General features: G+C 43.2%; 1 protein-coding gene across 15 annotated transcripts in view; it reads left to right on the top strand.

The window, feature by feature from the left end:
• HIVEP1 (HIVEP zinc finger 1) overlaps window positions 1-17,119 on the top strand; it is a 184,149-nt gene that overhangs the window by 144,734 nt on the left and 22,296 nt on the right. For all 15 annotated transcript variants that reach the window (XM_048839838.2, XM_048839839.2, XM_048839842.2 and 12 more), the window contains 2 exons: window positions 3,377-3,510; window positions 4,926-5,101. In XM_048839838.2, coding sequence (XP_048695795.2) covers window positions 3,377-3,510; window positions 4,926-5,101 — 310 coding nt within the window. The remainder of the gene's footprint in view (window positions 1-3,376; window positions 3,511-4,925; window positions 5,102-17,119) is intronic.

Below are 17,119 nucleotides of genomic sequence, written 5' to 3'. Positions count from 1 at the left end.
TCAGGCTTGATGTGGAAGAAGTATTTAGAGTCTGGAGAAATGAAAGACCAGTACCAGTCAGGGCACAGAAATGTATCAACTTTACATGCTGGATTAGCAGCTGCAGCATCCTGCACTTGTGCAGACTGTTAGGGTCATTGGATATGTCAAATTATGAATATACTAGTTTCTCCTTTGACCCATCCCCAATGCTGCAGTTCTCTGCACCATACTTCTACATAAGCAAAAGCATGGCTCAAGTGGCACAGAGGAACTTGTGCAATCCCTTCATACCAGGATGACTGTCACCCTTTAAGAAATGTAGTTTACAGTGTTTTAATACGCAATCAATGTAAATAAATCGCTGAGGTATTGCCTTTCCTGTGAATCCTAAAACCTCCAGCATTCACTTTTATATCCAGTAAAAAGCATTTAAAATAATGAGTCTAATATTTTTCTCCTACCATTTTATTGGCTTATTAGTATTAGAAAATGTGCTAGTTATGCCAGCTATGTGGGTAGAACAATTTATAAATATGGCTGTAATAACTGTCAGCTAATTAGATCATTGCCTCATTTTATAAATACCCTAGACTTGGAAGGATTAGATTTCAACTGGTAAATGTTGTAGAATTCAGCCTTCACAGAAAAAATGATAGAAAATAGTCTCCTTTAATAATCAAGGGAAAACTAAAACATTATTTTGCTTTGTTAGATGACTGGTACACTCTCTTAATTTTCTCTGGCAATAAGAAACAAATATGGAATACTGTTATCAAGGGGTTTTGGAATCTCTGCTTTGAAAGTTACTAAATTGTGAATGGACCACTCTTACAGTGAAAATCTGAACATAAGAATGGCTATACTGTGTCAGACCAAAAGTCCATCCAGCCCAGAATCCTGTCTACCAACAGTGGCCAATGCCAGGTGCCCCAGAGGGAGTGAACTTAAAAGGTAATGACCTAGTGATCTCTCTCCTGCCATCCATCTCCACCCTCTGACAAACAGAGGCTAGGGACACCATTCCTTACCCGTCCTGGCTAATAGCCATTGATGGACTTAACCTCCATGAATTTATCCAGTTCTCTTTTAAACCCTGTTATAGTCCTAGCCTTCATAACCTCCTCAGGCAAGGAGTTCCACAGGTTGACTGTGTGCTGAGTGAAGAAGAACTTCCTTTTATTTGTTTTAAACCTGCTGCCCATTAATTTCATTTGGTGGCCCCTAGTTTTTATATTATGGGAACAAGTAAATAACTTTTCCTTATTCACTTTCTCCACACCACCCACGACTTTATATACCTCTATCATATCCCCCCTTAGTCTCCTCTTTTCCAAGCTGAAAAGTCCTAACTTCTTTAATCGTTCCTCATATGGGACCCGTTCCAAACCCCTAATCATTTTAGTTGCCCTTTTCTGAACCTTTTCTCATGCCAGTATATCTTTCTTGAGATGAGGGGACCACATCTGTATGCAGTATTCAAGATGTGGGCGTACCATGGATTTATATAAGGGCAATGAGATATTCTCCATCTTATTCTGTATCCCTTTTTTCATGATTCCTAATATCCCGTTTGCTTTTTTGACTGCTGCCGCACACTGCGTGGATGTCTTCAGAGAACTATGCACAATGACTCCAAGATCTTTCTCCTGATTAGTTGTAGCTAAATTAGCCCTCATCATATTGTATGTATAGTTGGGGTTATTTTTTCCAATGTGCATTACTTTACATTTATCCACATTAAATTTCATTTGCCATTTTGTTGCCCAATCGCTTAGTTTTTTGAGATCTTTTTGAAGTTGTTCTTCACAGTCTGCTTTGGTCTTAACTATCTTGAGCAGTTTTGTATCATCTGCAAACTTTGCCTCCTCACTGTTTACCCCTTTCTCCAGATCATTTATGAATAAGTTGAATAGGATTGGTCCTAGGACTGACCCTTGGGGAACACCACTAGTTACCCCTCTCCATTCTGAAAATTTACCATTTATTCCTACCCTTTGTTCCCTGTCTTTTAACCAGTTCTCAGTCCATGAAAGGATCTTCCCTCTTATCCCATGACAACTTAATTTATGTAAGAGCCTTTGGTGAGGGACCTTGTCAAAGGCTTTCTGGAAATTTAAGTATACTATGTCCACTGGATTCCCCCTTGTCCACATGTTTGTTGACCCCCTCAAAGAACTCAAATAGATTAGTAAGACATGATCTCACCTTACAGAAACCATGTTGACTTCTGCGCAACAATTTATGTTCTTCTACTTGTCTGACAGTTTTATTCTTTACTATTGTTTCAACTAATTTGCCCGGTACTGACGTTAGACTTACCAGTCCGTAATTGCCAGGATCACCTCTAGAGCCCTTCTTAAATATTGGCGTTACATTAGCTATCTTCCAGTCACTAGATATAGAAGCTGATTTAAAGGACAGGTTACAAACCATAGTTAATAGTTCCACAATTTCACATTTGAGTTCTTTCAGAACTCTTGGGTGAATGCCATCTGGTTCCGGTGACTTGTTACTGGTAAGTTTCTCAATTAATTCCAAAACCTCCTTTAGTGATACTTAGTGAAACATATGTTTAAATTAATATAACCTATAAGTATCTCTTTCTCCCCTCTTCATCTCTGTTGCCAGTTGTCAGCCGCCCTTCGAGGCAGTGAGATACTAGTGGTTCATGTGCCCCGGTAGAATCTGAGCATTGCAGCTACAAGACACAAATTTTTGAGGGAGATATGTCCCCAGCAGTCCCTTGTGACTGCTCTAATGAGCAAGTCATTGGAATGTATGGTGCTCATGAAATGTAGTCCTGATACAATACTAGCAGTTCCAGAGGAGAAAGTGGAAATAACTGGTTTGTATGGCTAAAAGTTCTCACTTCTAGTCAAACTATGGAGGACAGCAGCATCCTGGTGCAGCTGAGGAACATCACCTGAGAGAGTCCTGAGGTTGCAGCTAGCATGACCGCCACTGACTTCATGGCTTCTGCCACAGAGATAAAAGGGGCCAAGAGACATGGAGAGGCATAGGAGGGCCTCTTCAGATTTCAGGGGACTAAGTAGGTTTGTGGCCCAAACTTCATGCTTGTTCCATAACCCCACCTAAGCCGAGCCCTTGACACAGAATGAGGAGGCCACTTTGAATGCAAACTCACAGCATTCCCATTTGCCATGAAAGAGTAATTTCCATAATGGTTAATGGGTCCATAAACTCTCAAGGTGTAATAGGAAAAAGTAGGAAATAAGATCTGCAATCTGTGTTACAGGTATGGCTTCTAAAGCAATTTGTACATATAATTGGTTTTTTACTTTGTTTACTTTTAATTTACTGACTTGAATAACATAATGAAGGGTGCTAACATCAACTGTATTCAGAAATTTATAAATTTCCTATTTTCTTTCAGCGGGCATTAAATAAAAAAAAAATGACTCCAAGTGAATTCAGCAATAAAGAAAACTCTGAAACGAGCACAGAGCACGATAAAGAAAATTCCTTTACCAAAACCGAACCAAGAAGAGTTAAAATATTTGATGGAGGGCAAGTATATATGTTTTTAACCAAAAACTGTTGGGGATAATTATTTCTTGGTTCTGGGCTTTGTTTGATAGTATGATGTTGTTTCCTCTTTCAATTTATTTCAATTAACAGTTCCTAAACTGTGGCATGTAGACCAGTGATGGTCTGTGGAATGTTTCCTGGTTTTCCCTAGAGAAACAGCAAATCATATGTTCCATGGTGGTGCACAGATAAAAGGAGAAAGATTAAATGAAGAAACAGTAAAGAGTGGGATTAATTTTTTCCAAAGAACACGACACTCATCACATTAAAAATGTCTGATGTTATAGCTAGAGGCATAGGTATTTTCCTAATGTTACCAGTCCATGTAAGTGATTTCTGTTGCTGCCACAATTATGTTCTGTGACTGTGGATGGGAGGGGAGCTGGTCTAAGTGATCAGGCCTGGGCAGGATGGTGGTCCTCAATACAATCTCTGTTTACATGCATTCTATGCTGTGAAAAAGTTGGAGAGCTCTAGCTTCCAAAGCACTCTGAAAATTTTACTGAAAATAATAAGTACTGTAACATTTTGCATCAGATATCAAATGGCTCATCAAAATAAGTCACTTGCATGTGGCACCCTCCATGTAACATATTTCAACAGTTCTTTGTAATAGTAAAGTAACACTGACATTTTTAAAGGTTTTGGGGGGGAACAAAGAGAAGAGAGACGACATGACTTAGGTGATTGGTGATGATGAGATCCCAGGGCCATTCATTTCTAGGCTGATGAATCCAATCCAGGGCAATGGTGAGCATAAGTTTATTACCATCTGCCCAGGCAAAGTGATATTGCTTTTCTCTGCCCATTTCCTAATGGGTAGGATCCACTTCACAAAAAATCATCACCTCAAGTGGCATCCTGGATGATGTTCTCAGCAGAGAAGCCAAGTAATGAATGGCAGTAGACTCTGAAGTACACTTTCATCCAGAGGGGGTCCCACTAGGTTAAGAGTGAAGTACATTGGTAGGGATGTGTGAGGAATTTTTCACTGTCATAACCCAGACTATTCCTGTTACATAGACATCAGTCTCCAACATGTTCTTCTTTTAGCACCTTCCTCCTCCCCTCAAAAATTGACAGTTTTTAGAAGTGTGTGTATGTGTTAAACAGATTTAAGATTAAGTTTGGAATCTAGATGTTTGTTGTATGGGGGGAAGCCCATTCTTAGACATTAGGATTCCACCTAGTAAAATAACTGAAGACTAAAATGCCATGAGTTGATCAGAGACAGGCTTTGATTTGGACATCATTCATTCACATATTACATTATTTCTGGAATTCCATTCATTCTACTGCAATTCTAATTTTCTGACTTTAGCTGACATAGGACTTTAGCTAGAAAATAACCCACTTCATAACAAACCTCCTCACTGTTACCATATTGTTGTTAGGTACAAATCAAATGAAGAATACGTGTATATTCGGGGAAGAGGAAGGGGAAAGTATATCTGTGAAGAATGTGGTATACGTTGTAAGAAACCAAGTATGTTGAAGAAGCATATTCGTACGCATACAGATGTCCGTCCTTACCACTGCAACTACTGCAACTTCTCCTTCAAAACTAAAGGTAGAGGCACTTGTCACAGCTAGTTATTTTTTCCTTTTTCTTTTTCTTTTCTTTTCTATCTACTTGAAACTGCCTTTAGATTTCTTTAAAAAAAAACAAAAAAAAACAGCAAGACTGAATATAGAGTATGGAGGTAATAAAATGAATTGAACAAGTGGTGTTACAGTAACAACTATAAAATGTTGTGGTGGTCTTCAAGCAGTGTCCCTAAGCGTGCTCCATTTGTGCCTTTGATTTGGAGATTTATTGTGTAGATCCTCGTCAGGCCACACATGAGTCATACACATCCTCATGCTCCTTATCGAGGGCATGTAAGGCCGTGCAGACTAACCACCGTCGGTTCCTTCTCAACAGACTTGGTCTGAGATGGAGTGCTAGTGTACCCACTTGTCTTCAGTCTCATTTTCTTTCTTTACCTTTCCTTAAATTTAACCTTTTCAATAGTTCATTTTGTAGAGAGGTTTGTTCTATAATCACCCCCCTCCCCCCATTTCTTTTTTCTTTTGAGATCCCCATCATCCCAGGGTATACCAGAGTCTCTGGGTTTTAAACAATGCCACAGTTGCTGGGAAGCTATGCTGATCAGTGATAGGCATTCCTGGCATATCTGTTGCTTGGAGAAACACATATCCCTCAAAAGTGTATCGTCTGCTCAGCTTTTGAAAGCAGAGCTAGGAAGAATCTGCAGACAAAGCTTAACTTCTTAACGATGGAGTGTTCTCTCCATCTGGCCTTGGATCCAGGTAAGAAGACCCCCATCTCCATCCCCACACAGCAGTCTCTGAATGAGCATAGTGTCCCATGAATATCTACATACTTGTCCAGGTCTACTTGGGAAGGATCATCAGAGAACTCAGGAAAGACTCCTAGAAAGAGGGCCAGTTCTTTGCTTTGAGAAAACCTTCCTCTCCTCAAAGTAAGATAACACTGAAGATCTCACATCCCAATATGGGTACTGCTGAGTCTCCATGTTCCATCAGTACCAGCCCTGTGCCTGGAGCTCCAAGCTCCTCTAAGACTAAAGGCACCAAACATGCCTCGGTACCAGGATCCTTCTCCATACCACAGCAGCAGGACACTGTAGTGAAGGAGTTTAAGCACTCTACTCCTAAAAGGACAACACCTACAATATACTCAGTACTCTCCATTCCTAGGCCAGGAAGATGATGTGCCAGGGAAGAGGCATACTACTTACACTGTTTCGGTTCCTCCCAAGCCATCTTCTTCATTACTGTCTACTTCCATCAGATGAGATTTACCAGAGCCGTCTATGCTGTTGGTTGACTCTGAAACTTGCCCCGTGCCAACCCACTCTGTACCACAGGAATTCAGAAACTCCAGTTATTTATTCGTTTCAGATGAGCTGAAGTCTCACCAATAATGGTTACCAAATGTCTGTTGGTAGCAAGAGTGACATGGTGACTGAGACTGGACCTTTCCCCAGTACCGTTCAGTCCTCCAGCACCTTCTAAAAGTGGCAGAGTACTTCCTTTAGATGAGGAGTTCTTTTCTGACTCCTAATCTCAGTGCAGGATTCCCCTACTCACCAAAGGAACTTCCCTCCTGTTATTTTTGGGGAGAGAAGGGAGTTACACCCAGGACAAATCCGTGCCCCACACTGACTCAAGCACCATCCCATTTCCTATGGACCCCCCTCAGTGGCTAACCTGGGATCCTTGGCCTAAATATCAACAGCAATTCTCATGCGTCCCTAGTCTTTCTCTTGGAGACCATAGAAGGAGACTTTCTCCTACTTCATCTCTTTCTCCTCCTTTACCTCACATGCAGGAATCCTTTGAAGAGCAGGAGGCCAGAACAGATAAGGATGCTACTTTGCAAATTAATATCTCCTCCTCCTCTCCAGATGAGATGATTATGCTGCCTCCACCTTTGGCTGATGATTTCAAACAGTTCCAGGACTTAATGAAATGTACTGCACACTCTTTACAGATCCCCTTAGAGGAGGTCAGAGTCACAGCATAAGCTCCTGGATATTCTCCAGTGGACACCCTCTGCTCGAGTAGCCTTGCCAATTAATGAGCCCTGCTGAATCCTACCAAGACCATTTGAAAGACTCTAGTAACAATACCACCACCATGTAAGCATGCCGATTTAAAAAAAAAAAAAAAAAAAAGTCCAGACAAAGACTCTGAATTTTTATTTTCCAATCTTGCACCTAACTCTCTGGTTGTGGAAGCAGTGAATGAATGCAAGATTCCGAAACAACTTGCTGAAGGCACAAACATTCAGGATGGTGACTCTTGCAGCTATAACTTCATCATTGGAACTGGGGGATTGATTTTCAGCCTTTGACCTTCAGGATGCATATGTTCATGTCACGATTTATCCAGCTCACAAGAGATTCCTTCAGTTTCTGATCAGTTGAGATCACTTCCAGGATCAGGTGCTTCCTTTCAGCCTGTCTTCTGCCCCAAGGTTATTCTTGAAAGTATTGGCAGTGGTCATTGCTTATCTTCATCTGGGGATAATTGTTTTTCCGTACCTTGACAACTGGCTATTCAAGGGCCAGTCTTACAAGATTCTCTCCACCATAAAGACAGCAATGTCTCTGGTTCCACGGATTAGGTATTCATCTCAGCATCAGTAAATCTAAGACCTGTGCAAAGGATAGAATTCATAAGGGCATCCTTAGATGCACTATGAGCAAGAGCTTACCTGCCCATGGACAGTGTCATGTCCTTAACAAACCTCATCTCAAAAATTCAAATCAGTCCACAAACATCAACAAGAAATCACCTTCAACTACTCAGACACGTGGCAGCTTGTACTTTTGTGACACAACACGCTAGGTTATGCTTTTGATGTTTCTAGGGCTGGCTCAGGATGGTTTATGTCCCCGAACAAATGCAGCCTGCAGAAACTGGTGTCAGTCCCTCATCGAGTACAAGTACTCAATTGGTGGAAAGACCCAGACATGCATCCAGCTCTCCCCAGCCATCACCATAATGAAGGCTACAACTCTGGTGGGTTGGGGAGCACACTTAGGGATCCACACCATTCAGGGCAAATGAAGCATAGTTGCCCAAGAAGCATAGTTGCACATCAACATCCTGGAGCCGAGGACAGTCAGAAATGCCTGTATCTACTTCCTGCCATTAAATCAGGAGCAGTTTCATAAAAATCATGATGGACAACGTAGTCTGCATGTTCTATATCAACTGGTGTGATGGACGGTGGGGTAGGCATGAGATCCCCTTTGTGTGAAACAGTGAGGCTATGGAACCACTGTATAACCAACCACATCCTAATTTTGGCAGCCTACCTCTCGGGTACAAAACACTGAGGCTGATGACTTCAGCAGGCACTTCTCAAGCAATTACAAATGAGAGATGGAGTCCTGGATTCTCAATCACATTTTCCTGACTTGAGGAGTTGCACTTCCCCTCACACACTGCGGGAAGTGCTTTCCTCATTAGTAGATGAGGGGCCTTCTGTATGCATTTCCTCCAGTGCCCCTGATATTGAAGGTGATAAACATGATCAAGCAAGACAAAGCCAAGATCATATTAATAGTTCCAGTGTGGCCCAGATAGGCCTGGTACGCTTGCTGTTTGCCCAGTGATGAGTCTTCCATCCATCCTGGGACCCAGTGATGTGGGGGAAGCCCGGAACCCAGGCTCCAGCTCAAGCCTAAATGTCTACATCGCAATTTTACAAGTCTACTCCAGAGCCTGAGTCAAATGAAATGGGCCAGCTATGAGTATTTAATTGCAGTGTAGACGTACTCAAAGACTCATTACATCACATACCAAATTTTCTATATAAGGTGTGATCTGAATTTCATATCTATCAAGATATCTATCTTTTAGTTTTCTTCATGAATCCACATCACACCAGGATGGATGTTGCCTTCTATACCCTAGACATCAGGAGAACACTGGCCTCTTATTTGGACCAAACCAGATCATTTGGAAAATCTCCAAGACTAGCAATTGCTGAATGTCCAAAGGATCCACAATCTCCAACCAGTGACTCTCCAGATGGATTTCTGGATGTATTATTCCTTGTTATGAATCTGCCAATTTACAAGTGTCTTCTAGGGTATTGACCATTCCATGAGGTCTTTCTCTACCTCTGTGACATTACTCAAAAACATTCCCCTTGTCCAGATCTTCAGAGCTACAGCTTGGTCTGCAATAAATATGTTTTCCAAGCACTACATGTTGGTTCATTCTTCTAGATGAGACGCTGCCTTGGGAAATGCAGTCTTGTCTTTAGTATTGGACTCAACTGCAAAGCTGCTTCATGTTGAGGATACTGCTTGAAAGCCCCCTGAAAAGGGGCACCCAAAGGGAGACTACTCCAAGGAAAAAAGAGACCTTACTCTCCTTGTGCAGTGACTGGGGTTCTTTGAGATGTGTGTCCTTGTGAGTGCTCTGCCACGTGTCCTCTTTCCCCTGTTCCAGTGTTTCTTGTGTGGGACTTTGTGGTGGAGAACAAACTGAGGGCAGCTTGCCCGTGCAGCCCTGTATGCCCTTGGTGTGCAGCAAGGACAGGCACTACCGCCAAAAGTTTCCGACTGAAGGCGCATATAAGCGCATCTGAAGTGCAGCACCCACAGGGACACACGTCCTGAAGAACTCCAGTGACTGCACAAGGTGAGTAAGCGGATGATAAATCATTACCTACTCACCTTACACTTCGTTTTCAGGATTCTCGGTGCTGCGAAGAACTCTTAATGGTCTGAGAGTGTAGTTCTGCACTGCTCTTAAAATATAAAAGTTAGAATTCTGACATGGTATGTAACAGTTATGTTTCTAATTTAACTTAGTTTCCTTCTCTGAGTGGCCTCTGCACACTCCTAAGAGTGGGAATGTGCAGAGGTTCTTTCAAAGAACTCTAGTAACAGGTGAGTAGCCTTCATTTTCAGATTTGCTTGTTCTAGGTTCGTATATATTGTACATGTGATTAGATTGGCAAAGGATTAAAGTAATTACCAATCTTAATAGTTCTCACCGAGTGATTCTTCAAGAATATGGATTTTCTATTTTACTTGCTTTGACACCAGCTCTGGGCTCTCAACACTCTGTGTCACATCCACTGACCTTCTAGCCAAGATGAAATTGGGTGGGTAGTATCTGAGCCTCCCTCAGGAGCAGCCAGAGAAATTGATAGGGAGGGACTCCTATTCCTCACCATTCTCTCCACCTACGATCTGGGAGTTCTGAATTGCAGAGGCAGCACAATCATATATGGGTTTCTGAGTCTAGAGCAGGAGACTAAGCTAGCTTTAATTTGACCTTTTAAATGATCAGTCCTTTTCTAACACAATTGTTTTCTTAACTATAGAATTCTGTCTCGTGTTGCTGAACTGTTTTCTTCTTAATTGAATGAGTAACAGAGTGACAAACACTGTACTAATGACATGCTTATTATAGTGTTTTTAAATTATATTTTAAAAAAATTAAATCTGATCTTTGCTTTAAACTTTCATGCAACTATATCACTATGATCTCAGAGAAACTCTTGTGTTAAGTAGGGTCAGGCCTAGTCAGCACTGGAGTGGAAAACTTCCTACAGTATCTTGTTTTGTTTTGAAAGTGATGCACGTAATTCAGCACGTGTGTCGGAACTTAGTACTCCATCACAGTGTAGGGAGTACACATGTTTGTGGTGCAGTCTTTTCGATGAAATGTCAAATGGAGGCTTTTATCACTTCTGATCATGAAAGGTCCAATGGGAGTTTTTGCAAGAGTGGGTGTGCTGGCCATATTCCAAACTCCTAATTAAATTCCGCCTACCTCAATTCCCCTGTCACTTTAGTTAGATACAATATTTTTATTCACTTCCTGTCCTGATTTTCATCAGCAGGGTCTACGCCTGCACCCCAAATACCCTCATGCCCCAATGCAATAGTATATAGGAAGGGGTGGACCTGCCGCAACTCCATTTCCTTCTCAGTTGCCTGCAGCTTGACATGATGCATTGCAATGTCCATTTTCTAGCCATGCTGCTTTGTATACTTCTCGCTTATTTTTTTCCTTATTTTTCTAGTGGTACTTTTTGTTTTATTATTTTTCCATTATTTAGCACAGTTGGAGTGGGGGTTCCCCTCATCCTCTCTTTTTGCCTGATATGGTCCTTTATCGCTTTTCTTGGTCCTCACTATATGATCTTGAGTATGGGTTATGCCCAACAGGCCAGGCTTCAAACCCTGCCAGACCTGCCATCGGTTTTTCCCCACAGTGACGAACATTCAGGCTGCCTTTGGGAGTCTCACATCCCCTCCAAATTAGAGAGACAAGGTGAGTGAGGCAATATCTTTTATTGGACCAGGTGTCGGTGAGAGAGACAACAGAAGACAGACGAGTCAAAGATATTATCTCACCCACCTTGTGTCTCTAATATTCTGGGACTGACACAGCTGTGACAACACTGAATATCTTCTCCAAATGTAAGCTCTGGTCAGGATTTAAGAGCAGATCTAAGAAGTTGAGAGAAGACAGGCTAAAACTCCTGCTAATTGAGTGCTCACTGTGACTCATGGGTCCATGTCACCCCAATGTTCCCGGGACCTGTCTGACTGCTTCTGCTCTAGTGGTAAGCAAAGACCCAGGGGGCTCTGCAGCAGACCTTCAAAGAAGAAAAGACTCCATTCTCTTAAACAGGATAAGAAATGGGGAAAGTCTCCCTTGGGTCTGGGTCTCAGGAGACTTTGCATCCTTCTACGGATTCCTCTGAGACTCTCATCCCCTCCAGTACCAATTCTGCAACAGTGGCAAAGAAGCCACTTACCTAGAAGCCTCCTTAAGTGGCATCAATGTTTGGACTGGCCTCAGTGCCTTCAAAACAGGGATTTCAGAGTCTAGACAAAATCCTCATCACACACTTCTTATTCTTTGGTACCATCTCCACCTGCCATACTGACTCCTGAGGATCCCCATCTAGAGTCCCCAATACCATCCAGATTCCTGTTAGACAAGGACTTCTGTTCCCTGGAAGAGCCTGAATTGCCACTGTTGAGACACTCTCCACTGTATCAACTCATTTTTCTGAACCTGTTTACTCTCCGTCTATGCCTTCTTCGATGGTGTCTCATCCTCTGGTACCAACAAGGTCCCCATGGACACACTTTGAGGGTACTGAGAAAGATTTCCAGTTGGTACCAACACAACTTTCCCTGGTGCCACCTCATCAGCCAACCCACCTATCAAACCTCTTTACCAATAAAGGTGCATATACCATGCTAGAGTCTGGTATCAACTCGACCTCCAGTGCTGGCATCATCCACTCCCCCAGTGGATATGGGGAATGACACCTCATCTGACTCTGAAGTGTCTATACAAGGGTCCTCTGCCTTCCTGCCACCTTCTCTTAAGGTTCAACCTGAGGAGGAAACTCTTAGTGGGAAACACACCCATGGACCCTGGCAAGGACTACCGTGGGGCCCTTCCTTTTTTACTTTGTCCCAGTTCAGTGAGCAGTCTGGAACCCCTGAGACCCATATGGTGACCATTTCTACCAGGTCTCCTCTTGTAAGAGGGCATGTCAGGAGCAACAAACAGTGTTATTGAGCCTTGCTCTTACAATACTTCTCACTGAGGAGGAAGAAACACCTTCCCACAAGTGCTCCTCCTCATCAGATGAGGCTGTCATGCCTCCTCCACTATTTTACTGTGATAATATCAAGGCCTTTCAAGACCTGGTGAAACATATAGTGGACAGTTTACAGACTCACTGGAGGAGATACAGGAACCCCAACGTTCCATCAGATATCTTTCATCCATCTCCCCAGGCCAAGATTGCCTTGCCCATCAATGATGTTTCATTAGCCCAAGTAATGCAAGGTGTGGCAAGCTCCAGCTACTATTCCAGCTCCTGCAAATGGGCTGACAAGCAATATCATATTTCACCCAGAGGGTCAGAGTGTTTTTTTTTTCCTCCTACTTTACAACCAACTCTCTGGTTGTTGAGACCGCAAACAAGAGGAACAGGTAACATCAGTTCCATTCAAAACCATCAGACAAAGAGCCAAAGCGACTGGATCTTCTGGGTCACAAGATACTCATTTGCTTCTTTGCAATTCAGAATAGCCAATTACCAAGCCCTATTACCAAGCCCTGATGGCGAAGTATGACTTCAAAAACTATTCTTTTTCTCAGGCTTTATTAAACACTTGCCTCAGGATCAGAGAGGACAATTTCAGGCCCTCATTACAGAAGGCCAGACAATTGCTAAGGCACCTCTACAGGCTGTGCTCAAGGCCACTGACACAGCTGCACTTTCCATGGCTACAGCAGTAGTCATGCACCAAGCTTCTTGGCAGCTGTCTTCCAGCCTCCTCCAGAAGGTAAAAAATACTGTTGAGGGCCTTCCTTTTGGGGGACGCAAGTTGGTTAGTGACACCACAGTCGGGTCTCTTCGCAGGTTGCAGACTGCTCAGTGATCTCGACTAGTCCACTACTAGCCCCTGAGACCAGCTGAATCCCCCCACCCCAGGAAGAAGCCCAGGTTCCCTAAGAAAGGGCCCTCCTCTTCAGTGAACTCCCAACCAGTGATGTCCTCAAAATACCAGTTTTGACCTATTGGTCAAGGGCCACGAACTACCATCTACTCTGGATCCTACACTGCACCTCCCCCTCTCCCACCCTTATGGGAATCATCTGTCCCATTTTCTACCTTTGTGGGAGTGCATCACGTCAGACAGATGGATCCTGGAGTTGATTTTCACAGGCCATTCCATCAAGTTCAGCTCCTTACCACCCCCTCACCCTTCTTTCCTATCCCTCTTCAGGGCCATTCTCACAAGAATATTTTGAGACAGAAGGTATAATCTCTCCTAACACTGGGATCGATTGAACTTATTCTACTGGATTTCCTCTAAAAAGGTTTAAATCTTGGTATTGCTTGGTCCTGAAGAGAGTTGAAGGACAGAGATCGAGTCTGGACCTCAGGATTTTCAACACTTTCATCTGTGATCAGCATTTCAGAATGATAACCCAAGGAACAATAATTCCCTCTCTGGATCCGGGAGATTGGTTAATTTCCCTTGACCTTCAGAATGCTTATTTCTATCTCACCTTTCTGCCAGCCCAAGGTCTTTACCACAGTCTTATTGGTTGCCACAGTCCATCTTGCTAGATGGAAATAATCATCTTCCCCTACCTGGACAATTGGCTCCTGAAAGGTTGCTCATTTCTAGAGGCTCAGGCAGTAACTGGCAAAGCTCTAGCTCTTTACCACTCACTAGTCGTCTGTCTCAATCTGAAAAAATCTACCCTTATACCCAGATAACACAGACTTCATCAGGGCCACTGTGGACTTCTCCAGTGCCAATGAGTATTTGCCCAAGGACAGATTTACCTTGAAGTTCAAAGACACAGTAAATCACAGCATGGACTTGCTTACAACTTCTGGGCCGTATGGAAGCCTGTACATTTGTGGCACCCTTAGCAACAGTACACTCTTGGTGTCTTCAGGCCTGGCTGAGAACCATCTATATCCCCAACAAGCACAGTCTATTGGAACAGGTATCAGTTCCTTGGAGAGTACTAAACACTCTAAGTTGGTGGAAAGATCCACAAAAAGAGTGTGTGGGAGTTCTGTTCCTGCAGCCTCCTCCTATAAGGACCGTCATTCCAGGCATCTCGGTGATAAGCTGGGACGCACGCTCCCAGAACTTCATAGCGCAAGGAAGATGGACTCCTTGGGAGGCCATACTCCATATCAACATATTAGAGTTCAGAGTGGTTCATTACCCTTGCAAGCACTTCCTACCCAGCAACAGGCGCCACCCAATCAGGATCATGCTGGACGACAGAATAGCAATGTATTATATCAGTCGTCAAGGAAGAGCAAGATCCCAGTCCTTATGCACCAAATCCATAAAACTTTGGAACTCTAGTGCAATATTACACCGTGGGCAAATCTCAGCAGTTTATCTTTCGGGACTACAGATCTCATTGGCAGATTCCCTCTGCAGACACAGACCACAATGGGAGCTGAATGACTGGTATGAATGGGAGCTGGTATTCCCAGAGATATTTTACCTGGGGCCAGCTACTGACACATCCCTTCAAAACTCCATCCAGTGTGAAGTGCAGACAATTCTGCTATAGGGGATGGGACCTCCACACCTTGACAAGAAATACCTTAGACATTCCTTGGCCTCATGTATTGCTTTATGCTTATCCTCCAATTCTCTTACTGCTTAAGGTTCTTAGAAATTGAAAAAAGAAAAATTAGTAGCCATCCTCTTAGCACTATCTTATCCAAGAGAGGTGTGGTTCCCAGAGCTGACTCGCCTGTTTCTGTGATTTTCTCTCCTTATTCCCCTGACAGTGAACCTCCTCACCCAAGAGTTGGGATTGATCACTCATCTGAATCTTTCAGCTCTTCACCTGAAGCCTGGCTACTAGATGGTTCTCTGGTATAGGACAAGACTGCTCCCCAGAGGTACAAACTGTACTGCTTCATAGCAGAAAACCTCCAACAAGGAAAATGTACCTGCAGAAGTGAAAATGCTTCCAGTCTGGGTGCGGGCAGAGATATACAGCTTCTTTTGAGTATTGTCTGTCACACATTCTCAATTACCTGTTCAATTAAAAACCTCATATTTATCATTGAGCTCCGGCAAAGTTCACCTAGCTACTGTTGTAGCTTTTCACCTCTCAGTCAAAGGGTTTTCAGTTTTTACTCACCCAACCACAATGAGGTTTATCAAAGGCCTCTTCAACCTCTTCCCTCCTGTCAAGGAACCAACTCCACCAAGGGACCTCAACTTACTCCTTATTGCATGGAGGAAACCTCAATTTAAACCTATGGCGAACTGTTCCCTCCTTCATCTGTCCCTTTAAGATCTCATTTCTCATAGCCATCCACTCAGCCAGGAGGGTAATGAAGCTTGGAGTCTTGATCACTGACCTACGGTATATAGTGTTCTATCACAACACGATGACTCTACATCCGTACCCTCGCTTCCTTCCCAAGGTTTCCCATCAACCAGGAGATCCACCTCCTTGTGTTTTATAGTAAGACTCAGACTTAGAGAGAAGACTCAAGCTTTCCCACACTGGATGCAAGGAGAACTCTTGACTTGTACCTAGACAGAGGTAGACCCTTTAGGGCTTCACCCAGGCTTTTCATCTCAATTGCAGAATGCATGAAAGGACAAGCAGTGTCCACCCAAAGACTATCCAAATGGGTTGAAGGATGCATTTTACCCTGTTAGTAAGCCTCGGGGGTTCTCCTTCCTCCAAGACTGGAGCTCATTCCACCAGTGTTCAATCTACCTCAGTAGCTCTGCTAAAAAACATACCTTTTAGATATCTGCAGGACAGCAACTTGATCTTCGGTACAAATGTTTTCCCAGCATTACGCTCTTGTGACTGCACCCAGAGCTGATGCAGATTTTGGCAAGGCTGTTATATGAAAGTGCATCAAAGTTCATAAAATGTCACAAAAATAAATGTTGATGGGAAAAGGTATAAAATGGAGACCGAAAGACTTAGTCTAACCAAAAAGACCTATTGACGTAACCATGGACTAGGACTATGTTAAGCTCATGCCTGGTAAACAAGAGAAGTGTGGGACTGGAAATTAGGTCTAATTGGTGGACAACATAATGAGGGGACGAGCTATTCCACCCATCACTCACTTTTGGAGCTCTTCAGAGAAAAGACTTCGGGGGTGAAAATTGAGTCTGACAATTGCTGACTGAAAAAAGGGGAAGAAGTGAGCTTCACCATCATGGTTTCCACCCTCACTGTCTCCTGGGACCCAGGATCCACTGTGACACTGTTGGGCCTTCGTCAGCCTAATCCTAAGAGATGTCCTGACAAAGCGAGACCAGAGAGAAGGACCCAGATAACATAGCCAGTGGAGGTGGCAAAATCCCAACCGGTGGGGTGTGAGAATTTGTCGAACCCTTCACCCTCTTTCTCCTCTCTCCCTCCCCCTGCCGTATTTCCTTCCCTATCTTATTTCTTCTCTTTCCTGTCTCTCTCCTTTTGCTTTCCGTCCAGTGAGAGTCTGGCTTAGCCATCCAAGACTGCATAT

This window comes from Caretta caretta, chromosome 2, assembly GCF_965140235.1.
Source record: "Caretta caretta isolate rCarCar2 chromosome 2, rCarCar1.hap1, whole genome shotgun sequence".
Lineage (NCBI taxonomy): Eukaryota > Metazoa > Chordata > Testudines > Cheloniidae > Caretta > Caretta caretta.
Note: the sequence above shows the minus strand (reverse complement) of the source record. Positions and strands in the feature narration are given on the sequence as shown.